This window comes from Dermacentor silvarum, chromosome 3 (assembly GCF_013339745.2).
Source record: "Dermacentor silvarum isolate Dsil-2018 chromosome 3, BIME_Dsil_1.4, whole genome shotgun sequence".
Lineage (NCBI taxonomy): Eukaryota > Metazoa > Arthropoda > Arachnida > Ixodida > Ixodidae > Dermacentor > Dermacentor silvarum.
This window is the reverse complement of record NC_051156.1, coordinates 84,268,131-84,285,069: the sequence shown is the minus strand read 5'-3', so window position 1 is coordinate 84,285,069 and position 16,939 is coordinate 84,268,131. Positions and strand designations below refer to the sequence as shown.

The 16,939-nt window shown below is 45.8% G+C and overlaps 1 protein-coding gene across 1 annotated transcript in view; it reads right to left on the bottom strand.

Annotated features, from left to right (window-relative positions):
- LOC125943862 (monocarboxylate transporter 9-like) overlaps positions 1-16,342 on the bottom strand; it is a 36,054-nt gene extending 19,712 nt beyond the window's left edge. The window contains exons 1-3 of the mRNA XM_049663395.1: positions 16,138-16,342; positions 14,851-14,994; positions 4,135-5,361 (exon numbers count right to left, since the gene is read on the bottom strand). Of these exons, the coding sequence (XP_049519352.1) occupies positions 4,135-5,361; positions 14,851-14,994; positions 16,138-16,249 (1,483 nt within the window). The 5' untranslated portion in view covers positions 16,250-16,342. The remainder of the gene's footprint in view (positions 1-4,134; positions 5,362-14,850; positions 14,995-16,137) is intronic.
- Between the last annotated feature and the right edge of the window lie 597 nt (positions 16,343-16,939).

Sequence of the window (16,939 nt, the reverse complement as noted above, 5' to 3'; positions counted from 1 at the left end):
GATAGCAGAGAAAAAAATAAGGAATTGGTCGATTGCATTAGAAGCGATATTAATGAGTTCAGTAACTCGGGCCAGGTGATATTAGTGGGAGATATGAACGCGCACATGGACGAATTAGACGGATATACTGATTACAACGGCTCTCTAGTGCTGGATTTGTGTGATCAACAGAACCTTATAGTAGTTAACAGGGAGAATAAGTGTCATGGACAGGTAACGTGGCAATGCGGAAACAGGCAGTCATGTATCGACTACGCCTTAGTCTCAGATATGGTCTACGAACAACTAGACCAAATGATAATAGACGAAAATGGAAAAAATAGCCTGGGAAGTGATCATAGACGTTTAGCATTAAAGTTTGGGCGAGATACCAGCGCAGAACATGAACCAATAGCCTCAGAGTTTTTAAAAATGAATGACGAGCAAATAACAGAGATCGCAAACAACATAGAGAAGAAAATTGAGGCTTTTCCTACAGCAGTCTGGGAATATAAGGAACTGGTGGAGGTTATGCAGCATGAAATAAGGCCGACACGGCAAAACAATTGTTGGATTGGAAAGAGGAAACCACGTAAGTGGTGGAACAAGGAAATTAAACAAGCTATAGAAGAGCGTAAAGAGGCATCTAGGGTTCATCGAGAAGCCAAAAATTTGGGATTACCAGAAGAAGACATGCTCCTTAGATGGAATACATACCGAGAAAAGAAAAGGGTTGCGAGTGAGCTCGTGCAAGAGAAAATTAAATGCGCAAGTGAACGTTGGGTGCATAACATTCAAAAAAGAGACAAAGGCGCCCCAAAAAGATTCTGGAACTATATAAAAGCACTCGGAGCTCCAACTAGAAACTCGCAAACGGCTATAAGGGATGAAGACGGTAACATCTATGAAGGCGATGATGCGCCGCGGTACATCACGGACGTTATCAGGCATAACTTCAGCACGAGAAAAAGCGTAGTTCGGACAACAGATCCAGCAACAACAGAGAGGCCTGAGAGATCAAAATTTAGCATAGAAAGCTTTTATTGGAAAAAGGCAGCAGAAAATGTCCCTAACAACACGGCAGCAGGACCCGATGAAATCCCAATGCAGCTAATCAAAAACCTCGGTCCAAAAAGCAAGGCACTGCTGACTAACGCCATAGAGCAAGTAATTAGAACAAAGAAAATTCCCGTTAGGTGGCGTGAAAGGAAGATGAATCTCATCTACAAAGGCAAAGGAGATAAGGATAAGACGAGCTCGTACAGGCCAGTTACAGTAACGCCGGTGATATATAGAATGGCAATGCAAGCCATAAAATTAGAACTGTCGAAGTGGGTGGAGGAAAACGGTGTATTGGGGGAACTACAGAATGGGTTCAGGCCAGGCAGACACTATGTTTGTACTAACTCTATGATTGTACTAACACTATGTTTGTACTAGCACTATGTTTGTACTAACATAGAAGACAATATGTTTGTACTAACTCAGTGCATAGAGATTTCAGTAGCTCAGAAAAGACCTTTATGGATAGCATTTCTAGATATTAAAGGAGCTTATGACAACGTAGACAGGGAATTGTTGTTGGATATTCTTCAATACGAAGGCATAGATGACGATTTCGTGGAGCTCCTGAGGGAGATATATCGAGACAACCAAGTACAAGTGGCATGGGAAGGCCGAAAAGGAAATGAAATGGTGGGAATTCACCAAGGATTAAAGCAAGGATGCCCTCTGTCACCATTGTTGTTCACGCTTTACGTCAAGGGCATAGAAAGACGACTGGAAAACAGCGAATTAGGTTTTGATTTATCCTACATGAGTAATGGACAAATGGTGCAACAGAAGGTCCCTGGACTGATGTACACAGACGACATTGTGCTACTAGCGGACAATAAAGAAGATTTACAGATACTTGCGAATATCTGTGGGAACGCAGCGACAAATCTAGGCCTTAAGTTTAGCACAGAGAAATCAGGGATTATGATCTTTAATGAACACACGAGTAACTTCGTGGTGTCAATTCAACAGCAAGTAATACCCATAGTGAAGCAATTTAAGTACCTCGGAGTACACATAAACGAAGGAAAGAATTACTCAAGCAACCACCAAGACAATCTAAAAATAAAGGGGAAGCGGAATGCAGCAATAATGAAACACAGAGCACTGTGGGGCCACAATATGTATGAGGTGGTGCGTGGAATCTGGAAATGAGTAATGGTGCCAGCGCTAACATTCGCAAATGCCATTATATGCTTAAAATCGAATATATTGGTGGGTTTGGAAGTTAACCGAAGATCACTAGGCCGGTTGGCTTTGGGAGCACGGTAATACTACAAATGAGGCAGTGCATGGTGGCATGGGTTGGGCCTCTTTTGAAGTCAGAGAAGCACAAAGCAAAATTAGTTGTGAAGAAAGGCTGAGGGGTATACAAAAATGCTAGATAAAGAACATGTATAGTATACCTGATTCAATCAAGCCGGCTAGGTGACTATTTGTCGCCGCCCCGTTTCAAAGGGGATGCCAATAAATCGTCATCATCATCATCATCATCATCGCTGGAAAGACGAGTGCCTCTGTAGTACACTGTGCATACATACCTCGTTTCTACGGTGGCAGCACGTTGTGTCGCTATATTGATTCAATGCTAACGCGTTACCGTTGACATTAATCGTGAAATGGGTTCTGCGATAATTTTTATTAGGATGTGGGCTATGCTGACTGTTCGTTCTAGCGCCGGAAATATTACCCTTGTAGGAGGCGTCGGAGGCTGAGAAATAGGCTTTAACTTGATGTTGTTAATCGCTTAGCCTGAGGGTCTTGTGCAATTCAAGCAAGGCTGCGGTATGTAAATCGACTGCTCTGATGAGCACGGGGTTTTGTCCTCTTAGAATGCAGAGCATGAGTTAATGCATGGTAGAGGCAAGGAGAGGAAGGAAAGAGTGGAGAAGGAAAGGCAGGGAGGTTAACCACTTCAGCACAACCGGTTTGCTACCCTACACATGGCAGCGGGATGAGGGTGAATGAAAGATGGGGAGGAGAGAGAAAGAGAGCACATAACACAGCACACTCATCGTCAGTCACAGTTCGTGTGGTAGAGGCAAATAGCTCCGTCGCCTTACCGAGCTCACACAATGTGAAATAAGAGGGTTACTTCCAAAAATTGAGCCCTGCTCACGGCTGACGGGCGCACTTAAGTTTGTTATTAGGTAAATGCAGGAGCTGCTGACCCCTGCAGATCTTAGCGATTGCATGCGGTCGGAACGCAGCCGGTGCAATGTGATCTATAGGTGGCTATGTGTCTTGAGCTTGCAGTTTACGTTTGCGTGGAACAGGAACCAGGCACTGCATTCGATATCTCCGGCAGAAATGAAGTTCTTGTCCATGCTGGTGAAGAGAGATGATGTGGGGAGGGGGCTGTCCTATCGTGGTCATATTGGTGTCTGAGATATGAGAATTAGGCGCCCTGTGAGTCGGCAAGGCCTAGCACAAACTCTGTCGAAAGGGGCGCAACGACGTTGCAGTTGCCCGAATCATTCCGTCCGGTTTTTGGCATATGAAATAGACAAGCGTAGTAGACACCAGAAGGGACAGATTTCGCGCCGTAGTGTTAAAGGAGGAGGAACAAACTTTTATTTAAACCAGCAGTTTAGTTGGCTGGGCCTAGGCCTCCGACGTGGGGACATCGAGGTCTTGCCTCTTCGCCGCCTCGCAAGCTTGCTGGGTAGCCCAAAGTTGGTCGTCGAGTAGGGAGCTGCGCAGGGCGGCGTGCCATCTCGACGAGAGGGTCACGGTATTATTTGTCGGATATTGGTTTTTACATTACCATAGCATGTGGGGAAGCGATGCTGCCTCAGTCTTACAGATCTTGCAAATGTTACTAGGGTAGGTGTCCGGGTAGATCCTGTGGTAACGTGTTAGTGAGGGGTACGTGTCTGTCTGTAACAGGCGAAGGGTGGTTGTTAAATAATAATTTTTTCTACTTTGAAAGAGGAATTTGTTTTTTAGAGTGTTTTTAAGAAATTCACGATATGGAAGACTTCATATGCGGCAAAAGTCTTACCTTTTGAGAAGTTTGAAACGGCAAATTCAAAATATTTCTAGTCGTAAGACAAAGCACTGCCAAAAACTTATATTCAGGAGAAGGAGCGCACTCACCAGTTATTGATGGTGTCACCAAGAGCAGAGGACTTGTCAGAAGGCCGGAGGCACCCCACGTGATGGGGACCCGGCGAGGGCCGAGATAATCGGTGATCAACACCGGCGAGAATGACGCCGTCGCCGAGACAAGTATGGACATTGCTGCAAAGAAGCTGAGGAAGAATACCAATCCTTGCGAAACGGTTAACGCAAACAATGTTGCCGAGAGAAGGGCGAAGGTTATTGCCACAAGCAAGGTTCGGTTCACAAATCTGCGGTCGGCGAGGAAGGGCAACGCCATGTGGCCTAGAAGCAGATCGGTGGCAGCGCAGTATGTTCCCATCAGCTCGGCGTGACCTAAGGGTACCCCCTTGTCCCTCGCATAGTCTACTGTTACCGATCGAAATATGATTGACGAGTAGCTCATCACTGTATGTTGGAACACCAGGGGGTAAAACCTTGGGTCAGCTAATAGAAGAAACAGTCCAGCGTTCCTTGACGACTGAAACACAGTCTTCTTATACTCATCATGGGCCAGTCGTTCAACGCCGCTTCTCAACGAAGACGTTGCATTCTTCTGCAGCGGCATGCTTACAGCTGCGGGCCGACAACATTTAGCAACAGCTCGCAAGCACTCGTGTGCTTGTGAGGTCGGAGAGGCAGTTTTTTTGTGCGCACGAAGTTGCTCTGCAGGATTGATGCTTCTGCCTTCCGAGATGGTACTTGTTGATGCTGATGCGTCGCCGCGAACTGCTTTCCTCCCCGAGTATATGTTTATTTCGCAATGAATAATCGGCTTAGCGCTCCCAGACAACACAACATTATTGTCCTCGAGTGTGGACGCTCTTTCAATGTTTCTGCAGGACATGTAATCGATCGTTCGTACCGTTGTTCTTCTCTTCTTGCCATGGAATGATTTTTCGTATAGGCGGCTGGTTTCTGTTGGCCTAGGTATCACGGCGCAAGGACTTTCTTTATTAGTACGGCGAAAAAGTGGTTGTCCCGTAATTGTACGCCGCCGTAGCGCTAGCACTAGTGCTGTTACGTGCATGAGCAGCGCTCCACACAGTGCCAGCGTGCTTCGAACGCCGTATACTGAATTTAAATGGGATACGATGCTGGGAAAAACAAGAACGGACAAGGTGCGGCCCCCATCTTTCAAACCCATGGCGAAAGACCGGTGTTCCAGGAACGAGGTCGCAACAGTCACAGCCATGGTATTCTCCATAAAGCCGATTCCCAAGCCTATGAAAAGAAAGAATATAATTAACAGATTAGTGTAAAACCATGCGAAGATAACCGACGTTCTTGCGTTCACCTAAATCTATTCGTGACCTGTGCTGGCAGTCCTGCACGTACGAAAACGCGCTGGTGAACTGTACGTATAACAGAAAAGCTTTCGAACTCAGATGTTATTGCATCCACTATGCATACGTAGCAGCGTTACCTCATGTGGATCTTTATTGCACACATATAGAGTACATGGTCAGACACATGAAAAAGTAAGAAATCTGGCGTTTTATGTACTATTATTAGGTAAAACAATTACCTGATTATGAGGTATGCCATAGTTCGGATTATTTTGACTTTGGTTCTTCAACGTGCACATAAATTTTACACGAGCGCGCACGTAGCATTCCGCCGTTGTCAAAATGGGACCACCGCGGCCGGGGTCAATCTCATGACATGGAGCTGAGCAGCGCAATGCTATAAACTATCGCGCTGGGTAAGGCTTGAAACCAGAAACAAAGATGTCAACAACATGAACTGCTGCTGGAGCTCCTCTTAAGAAAAGGAAACATCACAAAGGTTCTTGAAAATAGCTTAAAATATTAAGGCGGACAAAAAGAAATGTATTAGCTCAAACTAATAAAGAAGGAAGCCCATCGCGAATTTTTGCGCGTTAGATGGGAGCCCGAAAGAGATTTCATGTTCTCATTTAACGGTCCTGTGAAATCCGCAAGTGGGTGTTTTAGTACCCATTCATATGATCATATTCTGCTAAAGAAAACCACCAAGCGTTTGCACAGTGTCGAGCTAGCTGATGAAGTGGGCTCTGCCGCAAGCATCGAGTATTCGCATTTTCTACTTCTTAGTGCTTGCACCCATTACAGAAAAATGCCACCAGAGCATATTTATTAGCGTTTTTTTATCTAAAGACGAAATATAAAAGCCCAAAAATACATAATGCTCCGAGGTCTTGGGAACTCTGTTCGTCAAGTCATTCTGCAATGTAACGCGCTAATAGTAGCCGGCGTTAAACATAATAAATATATTTATTAAAGTGTAGACCACGACGAAGAATACTTTTTGACCATACGGCAGGCCCAAGAATGGCACATAAGTTTCAGACAGAGAGGTGTGAGATTTTTTCGAACATCAGGTCACGACGTTGCGGGAATGTACTCGTCAGACACCGCGTCAAAATGTTCGAAGAGTTATCCATGGTCATATATTCCAAGGGGTGTGCGCATTTATTAAAATTTCGATTAAAATATCGAATCGAATAATGTCCCATTCTATTAGTCTTCGAGTCAAATATATTTCGGTGGTTTGGTAACGTTGCACTATGTGAATTATAAAAACTTCGACGATTCATAACATTCTCTTTCATCTGTTCTCCACTTTTGTTTACAATTTCTTGTCCTGTATTAATTATGTGCATCACAATTACATGTCCAGCATTTTACTGTAATGTACTAACTCGTATGAATACTTTAGAAATGATAAATAAGTTTCATTATAAATTCTTGCTTCTTAGTGGTAACAGGAATGTGCTAACTGTGCTAGACACTATACTATACGATGTAATGCCGCACTGTCGACTTGCAACACGCGGAAACTCTTTTTGTAATTCCATATAACAGGATACCGGGACCCCATTAGGCGTTCCTATGGCCTACAGCTTTTGCTGCCTCTTAGGCCTTTTCTTAGAAAGGAACGAGAGAAAGAAAGAAACGTTCATTGTTGAAACAGTGTCCCGAGCGAGGCCCGGTATCACCCTGAGGTGGGAAGGTTCCTTAGTCCAGGAACCCTCTGGCTTCGACTGCCCTCTTGGCCCTGGCGACCAGTTGTCGTTGGTCTTCTAGATTCCCGAGGGCGAGCTTGGCCTCCCACGTTTCGACTAGGTGGTCTTCGTTTGCTTGTGGTGCCCGGTTCGCGTCCATTTCCGCCTGCATTTCACTATCTTCATGCCACGGGCATTCCAGGAGCAAGTGTGCCAGGGTGTCGGGAACGTTGCAGAGAGGACAGAGGTAGCCGTGGAGCGTCGGGTAGAGGCGGTGCATTATAGTTCCGTGAGTGTACGTATTTCTTTGTAGGCGTCTGCGGACCACGCTTTCTTCTTTGCCGAGGTTTGGGTGCGATGGAGGGTATACGCGGCGGTCAAGCCTGTAGTGTTTCAGTATCGCCGAATAGTTGTTGGGTATGGCTTCCACCTCTTCCGCCTCTACGGCCGCGGGTCGGAGAGCGTGTGGGGCGAGGGGAGCCCGGCTGACGTGCTCGCGGCCAGCGGTGTGGGCCGCTTCGTTCCCCTCTGGTACCTCATGTCCGGGTACCCACGTTACGCAGGTGTACGGGAGCGGAGTGCTACGTCGTTTTAGTAGCTTGAGCGCATCAGCCGAGATGCGGCCCTCGAGAAGTTTCTACAGGCGGCCTGAGAGTCAGTGAAAATGACTGCTGCGCCTGTGCATGTGGTGGTGGCGAGAGCGATTGCCGCTTCTTCCGCCGTTTCCGGGTTGCGTGCCTTGACGGTTGCCGATGCTAATTCGCGGCCTCGGGAGTCTACGACGCTGAGAGCGTACGCGTTTCGATGCGGATACTTGGCCGCGTCGGTGTAGCTAGCGTCCGGGTCTTCCTTGAATCTTCGTTTGAGGGCGTTGGCTCTAGCTTGCCTTCGACTCTTGTGGTACATAGGATGCATTTTGCGCGGGATGGTTGCAATGCAGAGGGACTCTCGAACGTCCGATGGGATTCGTTCTTTCTTCTGTGTCTGCGACGTACGTCTCGCTGTAGTTGGTGTCGGAGTACTGATCTCCCGGTGGGTGTGAGCTTGAGTCGTTCCAGTTGGCTGGTTTTGTGCGCTTCGGCGAGTTCTTGCCACGTGTTGTGGACGCCCATCTTAAGGAGAGGTGTAGTAGAGGCCATGGGTGAGTCCCAGGGCGACTTTGATTACCTACCTTATCATGATGTTGATCTTTTCTATTTCAGCGTTCTTTAAAGCCAGCTACGGCATGCCGTATGTGATGCGGCTGGTGAGCAGCGCTTGTATTATTCTTAGTGTGTCTTGCTCTTTGAGGCCATTTCTTTGGCTGGAGATGCTCTTGACAATATGCGTGAGTTGTGAAAGGGTGCGTTGTAGTCTTAGTAGGCCGGCCGCTCCAGTTCCGTCCTTGTGAATGAGAAGTCCCAGTATTCGTAGCGTACCGACTTTTCGGGATTGGTGTCCCGTTGAGGGTGACGCAGGAGTGGGGCTCTTCGTAGCTGGGTGGCCTGCCTCTCGTTCTTGCTTTCAGGACGAGATGCCCAGACTTCTCAGGGGCGAAGCGGAGGCCACAATTTTGGAGATAGCTTTCGATGGTGTTTACGGCTTCTTGTAGGGCGCTTTCTTTCCCTCCAATGTACGCAACTCTGGTCCAGAGCGTGATGTCATCGGCGTGCATCGCGTGACGCAGATCTGGTATGGTCTCGAAGAGTTTGAGTAACTTGATCATAGCCACGTTGAAGAGTAGCGGTGAGATGACCGACCCTTGCGGGGCACCTCTGTTTGGAAGTTGGATAATTTCGCTGCTGATGTTACAGATCCTGACTGTTGCCGTGCGGTCGGTCAGAAAGTTTCTGACGTACGCGTAGGTCCTAGAGCCGCAGCCGCTGCCTTCGAGGTTGTTGAGGATCGCGTCGTGGCTGACGTTATCAAAGGCTCCCTTGACGTCTACTGCCAGTAGACGTCAAGTACTTGCTTCGATTGTTATGATGATCGAGGAGGCCTTCTTTGAGCTGTAAGAGAACGTCTTGCGTTGAAAGGTGCTGCTTGAAGCCGAACATGGTGTCCGGTAGGTGGCCGTTATCTTCGAGGTAGTATGTAATGCAGTCGTGCACCATATGTTCGAAGAGCTTTCCCAGGCACGAGGTGAGGGAGATCGGGCGTAGGTTCTCCAAGCTGCTAAGAGGTTTGTTGGGCTTGGGTATCATGGTGATCGCCGAGTGCTTCCATACAGCAGGCAATTCTCCTTTCTCCCAGCACTCGTTGTACCGGAGGAGAGCCTAGGTTGCGTAGATGTTTGTTGGCAATCCAGTCTTTGCCGGGGCTGGTATTTATAGTCAGCTTGGATAGGGCTACGTGGAGTTTGGCCTGCGTGAAGGGTCGGTGAGGTCTAGATTCGGTTTTCCAGCGTATACTTTGCCGCAAGTTGATGCGCGAGAAGGTGCAACTCCGCAGAGCTTCTTTGGATTTCTCGGAGGAGGTGTTCTTCTGATCCGTCGTAGTTGTGGATAAGTCTGTAGAGATATTGCTTCTGTTCCGCTTTGGTAGGTTCCGTGGCCAGGAGTGCGCCTAGGAGGTGCAAGGTCCTTTTGGTGCTCAGAGTACCCTGTAGCTTGTCACAGAAAGCGTGCCAGTTCTGCCTGGCGAGTTGGTCTGCATATTCTTGAGCCTGCTTGGTAAGGATATGACGCGTGTCTTTAGCTTTCTGTTGAGCTTTTGTCACTTCCATCTCTTGAGGAGGGCACTTCTTGCTTCCCAGAGGTGGAGGAGGTGCGCGTCGACCGCGGGCGTATCGGCATCGAGTTGTACGACCTTAGTGTGGCGTTCTGTTATACCTAGCACATTTTTGAGCGACTCCTCAATGTCGGTTATAGTTGCTCTCGAATCTAGGTTGTCCCTAAAGGATTTCCATTCAGTTAGTCGTGAAATTCCGGTCTTGGTCTGTCTAGAGGTGTGTGCTACATCTAACTGGAGGATATGGTGATCGCTCACTAGGGTTTCCGGAAGTCAACTCCACTCTGCCCAGGAGACGTCCGCCGTAAAGGTAAGATCGGGGTTTTGTGTCCTTGGAGACGATGTTTCCAATTCTCATGGTCAGGAGAGCATCATTCCAGAGGGTGAGTCTGTGTTGTTGGGCGGCATCGTGCACCCTAGCACCCTTCCTCGTGGTGGTATGATAGCCCCATGCCGTGTGCGAGGTGTTGAAGTCCCCCACTATTACGACTTGGTGGCCATTCGTGGATTTCTTGATTTTTCGTACAAAGTGATCGAAGTCCGGTAACTGGTCCCGAGGGGGGCTGTACACGCTGGCCACTAATATGCTTTCTGCGTCTTTCATTCCGGTAAAACCTCGATTACGGTGTGTTCTGTCTGGGTGTTCTCTGTGTCGTGTTCTTGCGGCAGTATGGCAGTGCGTTGTGTTTGTGCATAAGTGGTGTATCCTTGCAGTCGGACAGAAACAAGAAAGGAATGAACAAACAAAATTACTAATATTTTAAATGCGAAGCATTTCGTCGCGGACATTTGCTACTTTGACAGTACCTATCTATCTATCTATCTATCTATCTATCTATCTATCTATCTATCTATCTATCTATCTAGCCGCCTGCGTTTTCGTGCTCTCATGGTCATTTCGTTAACTTGGTATGTACCAAAATTGGCATACTGTGACAAGTATATATGGAGAACATAAATTATGCCATGACATCCATGTCATATAGGTCATGACAATGACCCAGTGAAAAAGACTAACACTCAAAAACCACTGAAATGGGTTCGGACGTGGGTACTTAGTGAAGGAAACACTAAAGTATGATGGTAGAAATCATAGTCCTGAGCATGACTGAGCAAAAATAACCGCCTCCAATTCACGCTGTGAAGGTGGTTGAACAGCGAAGCTGTAAACGACACCCACAATGATTATCCATTGTGATATCACTTGAATTCACATACGTGGCTCTACAAGAGTGCAAGCAGAGACAAGGGAAATGTACCTAATTACACTCTATTAGTTCACAGCGATATTATATTCACGCTGTTCTTCTGGCGTCTTTACTTTATGTGGCCTACCCACGGTAGCCTGCAATGAACTGAATGAGTTGCTAGACCGTGGTGACGTCACTGCGTGATTTCTCTGCTGTTGGGTACTTTTCCACTCGGAGTAGCTAACGCAATCGTAATCGTTACCGTGAAACACACGCGGGAGAAGGAACGCTGTAAACGACACCCACACCGATTACCCATCGTGACGTCACTTGAATTCACACACGTGGCTCTAGAAAGAGTGAAACCAGAGGCACTGGTTTCACGAGGGTTTGGAATGACGTCAGCCCGTTTCGAAGCAGCTGCAAACCTAATCTTTACCGGAACGCGTCGGAGGGTGTTCCCATTCACACGCGCCTTATCATCCATCATGTGGTTTTGATGCTTGTTTCGTGGTTTTTCTTGTGAAAACAAGTGCTCAGCTGTATGCTGTAAGCCTGATTCCAAAATTTGTATTCAATTTTTCGCCTGGCGTTTCTTGGTTACGCCGACACGAAAATTTCCTTGGCGGGTAGAGGTATACAACTTCTGCATAAACTGACAATGACTCAGAGAAAAAAGAATAATGCTCAAAAGACACTGAAATGGGTTCTGACGTGGGTACTAAGTGAAGGAAACGCTAAAGGATGCTGGTAGAAGTCATATTCATCAGCATGACTCAGCTATAATGACAATTACTTAGCGAAAAAATATTAACACTCAAAAACCACTGGAATGGGTTCGGACGTAGGCACTAAGTGAAGGAAACACTGAATAGTGACGGTAGAAATCATAGTCATGAGCATGACTCACCAAAAATGACAATGACGCAATGAAAAAAGACTAACACTCAAAAGCCACTCAATTAGGTTCGGACGTGGGTACTAAGTGGAACGAAACACTAAAGGATGGTGGTAGAAGTCATAGTAATAAGCATGACTAAGGAAAAATGGCAATGACTCAGCGAAAAAAGATTTATGCTCAAAAATTACTGAAATGGGTTCAAACGTGGGCACTAAGTGAAGGAAAAGGCTAAAGGTTGATGGTCAAAATCATATAGTCATGAGCATGACTAAGGCTTTCGCCTTAAGGTCTCTTAGGTGTAGCTAAAGGGACTCCAGAGGGCTCATGATATAAATACCATGGCATGCGTGTCATGTAGGTCATGCAACAGCCGCCTACGTCTTGGTGCTATCATGGTCGTTTCATTAGCTTCGCATAACATCGATTCCAACAGAGCGTATGATGTGCCGGTTTTTTTTTTCGAATAGGTTTCGAACACGTCAAGACGTAAACTGCGCGCAATGATACACAAATTTGTTTACTACAATTTATTGTAGTAAACAATACAACGATACACAATTTATTTGTTAATTGATACACAATACTGCCAGCATAGTGTAGGCAGGAAACATGAGAACTTAGTGGAGCAGGTTACGTCGCACAGGGAGTCAGGGCTTACAGAATACATAAAGATCATTCGCACACTCCCGGAGTGCCCTGTATATGCGAAAAATCTGCTTATTTGTTAGTCATGCTCTGTTGGGGCTTTTCGTACAATGCTACCTAAAGCTCACTTTAATGAGAGAAAATTCCTTAACACTATATATACTAGGATGTAAAGACCGTTTTACAACTGTGAAAACGGCTGGTCATTATATGAAACCGATCGGATTAGCTTCTTGCACTGTTCAATTCGTATTCGATTCAGTCTCAAATATTACTATTCACACACACCTACTCATTTCCACTATTGTTTTATGAATTTCCCTTAAAGAAAAATCATTGCCAAAGCCAGCCTTCATGTATCCAACAGAAATCAACAATGCAAAAACATAGAGTCGCTAAAAGCTGGCGAGTGGGAATCTCCGCACGCAACCTACCGCATTCCTTACAGGCGCATTATAAAGGGTGGCAGCCGGAAAATATTGAGAAACTGCGAATGGGCGTAGTCGATGGAAAAAATAAGCGTTATTTACCGATGTCAATGTTATTCAACCAAGAAAAGGATGGCCGTTTTTCTGTGTGCTTCACTGCAGATGACGTGTAAACGCCTAAACGTGGTGGTACCGGTACCGTGTAAGTAAAATCCATGCATGAAAAACAATTATTGCACGTTCTTCACAATGGTACTGTGAAGTAGCGTACTGTTTTGAGCCTTCTGCACAAGAATAAAGCCTGTGCCCATAGAAAGTCTTGATTTAACAGTGGCACGTATGACTTCAACGAAAGGTGGTTACAGACACTGCGCACAGAAACTGATCATCTAAGAAATGTTTTTTGAATTAGTTACCAACCAACGGGAGCGAGCGGCGTTGTTGACGTAGTTTGTTGTGGCGAGCATCGACGGTGTTAGAATGACTGTCTCTTGTGCAGAACGTCGCCCACCTACAGCTTGCATTGAAATGAATTGCAAGGAATTGAAATTTGCAAGAAGCTAATCGAATCGAATATCGATTGTTTCCAAATATTCAACAGCCCTTTACACAATCGTTGCAAAAATTTGCCATTTCAGAGCTCGGGATGGTTGTTATACCATGATCAAATTTGATAGCGCAGAAAGAATTAACGAGACACACAGGAAACGACATACGCAAGGTATAGTCTTGGCTAGTGTGCGTTATTTCTTCCACCATAAGCACCCCGGAGTGTCACATTCTATCTGCTCTTTGCGCAAGCGTGTTCTGTTGGGCTGCTCGGGCAGTACCCTGCGGGTTAATGACGGGCCAGGTGACGACCTGGTGGAACGAGCGAACGCCGGCGCATGTCAGATAAACAGGCTGAACGCTATCGTAACTGCGATGAGAACGTTCGCAATACAACGCTTGCATGCCCCAAACACGCACCACATAGGCGGAAGCTAGAACAATAGCAACACTCAATGTATCGTCATCGACCATTCTCGCTCGCTAAATGGCTGGGCCATCGAAAGAAACAAAGCGCAAAGCACTGAACGCACTAGAATATTTCTTTGAAGAGGCAGCCGTACTTGACATGTATACTAGGTGCCGCATGGGATAGTAATCAGAATGTGACGGGAGCGCGCTTCCATTATTTGTGCTTATCTGCGCTGTATATTACGTGTGGCCCGTTTTTTTTTTTTTTTTTTTTTGAAGTGAAACGTCTTTCAGTTCGGTCAGCATGTAGCAGAAATATGTTATACCATTATCGATGTTATTTTCGCAACCATACTACCCAGACACCTTAGTTTGATATCGATTGTGCGGAGGAAATATTACATTGCTCGATCATGAATGTGTCACTGGCACAGATTACGCCTTTATCGCACCGCGCAATGCGCAATCAAAGCTAAATTAGCCTCTCACTTGGCGTTCAGAGAGGCATAGCTGGGCAGTACGTTTGTCGATCCGAGTGGCAGGGGTGGCGTTTGATACAGCTCAGTCTGCTACAGTATGTATAATCAATCAATTCAAAGCTGTGCTCCGAGGAGTTTATCAGGACTCATCATCATGATCCTCATCGTCACCATCACCTTATTTTTATGTTCACTGCAGGACGAAGGCCTCTCCCCGCGATCTCCAATTATCTCTCTCTTGCGCTAGCTGTTTCCAAGTTGCGCCTGCAGATTTCCCAACTTCATCACCCCACCTAAGCGGCTCGGAATCGTTCGCCGGGCACTTGAATACTAACAAGTACAACCATTTCATGATATGAAGCCTACTGAGTGCCTATTGCAGATGCAATATAGGTAGTCGACTTGAAATACGTACCGTGAAGAGCTCCAAAAAATACAGTCATGATCTCCACGTTAGGCGAAAATGCTGAGAGCATGAGACTTGTCCAGAGAAGAATGCTGCCAAGGAGGGAAATTTGGAAAATGCTCAAGAAGCGCTGGAGCCACGAAACAATCAGACCTGAAAGATAAATGTAACGTATCATTCAGTAATCGTAATTTACCGACTTGTGAAAGAATTAGCGGTCATATTAAAGCGAAGCATTTATTTTGTCGAGCATGCCGCGTTTGCAGTTCTTCGGAAACTCTCTTGCCCATTATGCTGGTTTTTGTTGCATTGAATGCTGACTAACAATATATCTCCACTTAACTCACCAGTGTTCTGCGTAATAAAATCATTAGGTCACAGCATAAGATGCAGCGATAAGCACGCATTACATGCAATGATAAGCGCGAACTTAAGACGCGACAGTGAGGCAGACAAAGGACATAAGTTCCCATCTTACGTTAGTGCTTATTATACCACTCACGAATGAACCAACTAGCCAAGCAAGTTATTCTATTATTAAACTCTCTACGTACAATGTTGGCTTTTATTTCGTAAGACCCCTTGTACAATACATTGCACATTGCTTTCAACTACTTTTAGAAATTCACTCGTAAGTGATCAATCTAAATATTCATTCTGAGTATAATGTGAGGTGCACGTGTAACCGTAAAATAGTGGTTAATTTATAGTCTTGTTGGCCTCTTTCGAGAAATTTGACACTAAATTTATTTATACCTCTGTGTCGTCCCAGAGGGGTGAAAGCAAGCTTGAGGTGTGTTTCGATATCAGTGAGATAGCGTGAAAATATTGTACGCGGCAACAACATGGCAATGTACTACACTTAGTTCAATCTTCACCTCTGCGTTTAAGCAACGAAATGCAGTTTTTACCATAGCGAGTGTGAGGAGACGAAGCAGATAGTGGAGATATCTTCTAGCTTCTGGCATCTAACCGGGGTATTTAAATTTTAAAAATAGTTTTTCCAAGTTCCTTCCCTTTTTTCGTGTTGCCATGGCTACCACGGCTACGCACCACAAATTACGGCGGGCTTAAGCAGCTTCGCTGTTAAAAGCATATACTCTTTTTCTATTCGCATCGTAAACAAATTTAACCACAAATACCAGCACTCTCTTCGAGCAAAGGGCTGAACCAAGTTTTTCTAAAGTTATCATCAAGAAACGGCGGTAATTTGTGCTTAAGATAGCGTTAATGTTCTAACTGCTACGAAACGTGGCATAAAAAATCGACAGTGATACATAGAGATAGTGTGCACACCTGCGCAGTTCACTGTCACGCCCATTGCGCTGGCTGGCCACGAAGCGGCTTCGCGGCTGACGCCGAAATCCTCCATGAAGTAGACGTAGAAAAGGCCCGAGGTACAAAACATGGCCGTGGAAAATAGAATGACCGCGCAGCCAATAACTGCAACACGCCAAGAAGTGTTCGTATGGTTGACCGTACGCCGTATCTGGGGTCGGGGCTCATTATCCAGGTGATGCATCGCCCCCACGGCACATGTGGTGGTGACACTGCATAGGAAAAAAAAATCAATAGTAATTCTGGCACTAACGGTACAAAATAAACATGATAATAATGCTCTGCGGCTCTCCGAACCAAACCAAATAAAATTTCTTAACTAGGCTATCGCGGAAGCACTACCACAGCAACAGTGACAGTAGTCATAAATAAATTAATTTAATTAAATTATGGGGTTTTACGTGCCAAAACCAGTTCTGATTATGAGGCACGCCGTAGTGGGGGACTCCGGAAATTTTGACCACCTGGGGTTCTTAACGTGCACCTAAATCTAAGTACACGGGTGTTTTCGCATTTCGCCCCCATCGAAATGCGGCCACCGTGGCCGGGATTCGATCCCGCGACCTCGTGCTCAGCAGCCCAACACCATAGTCATAAATAGGTTCCCAAGCACTATATGACATCGAAATATACGGGCTATTAACTTTTTCTTACTTATTTAATTTTTTAGGCTCAAGTAAAGTCAAATTTATTGCAACAGTCATGTTGGAGTTACATGGTGACAGTATTACAGCAGGAAGCCCCAGAGTTTTGAAACAAC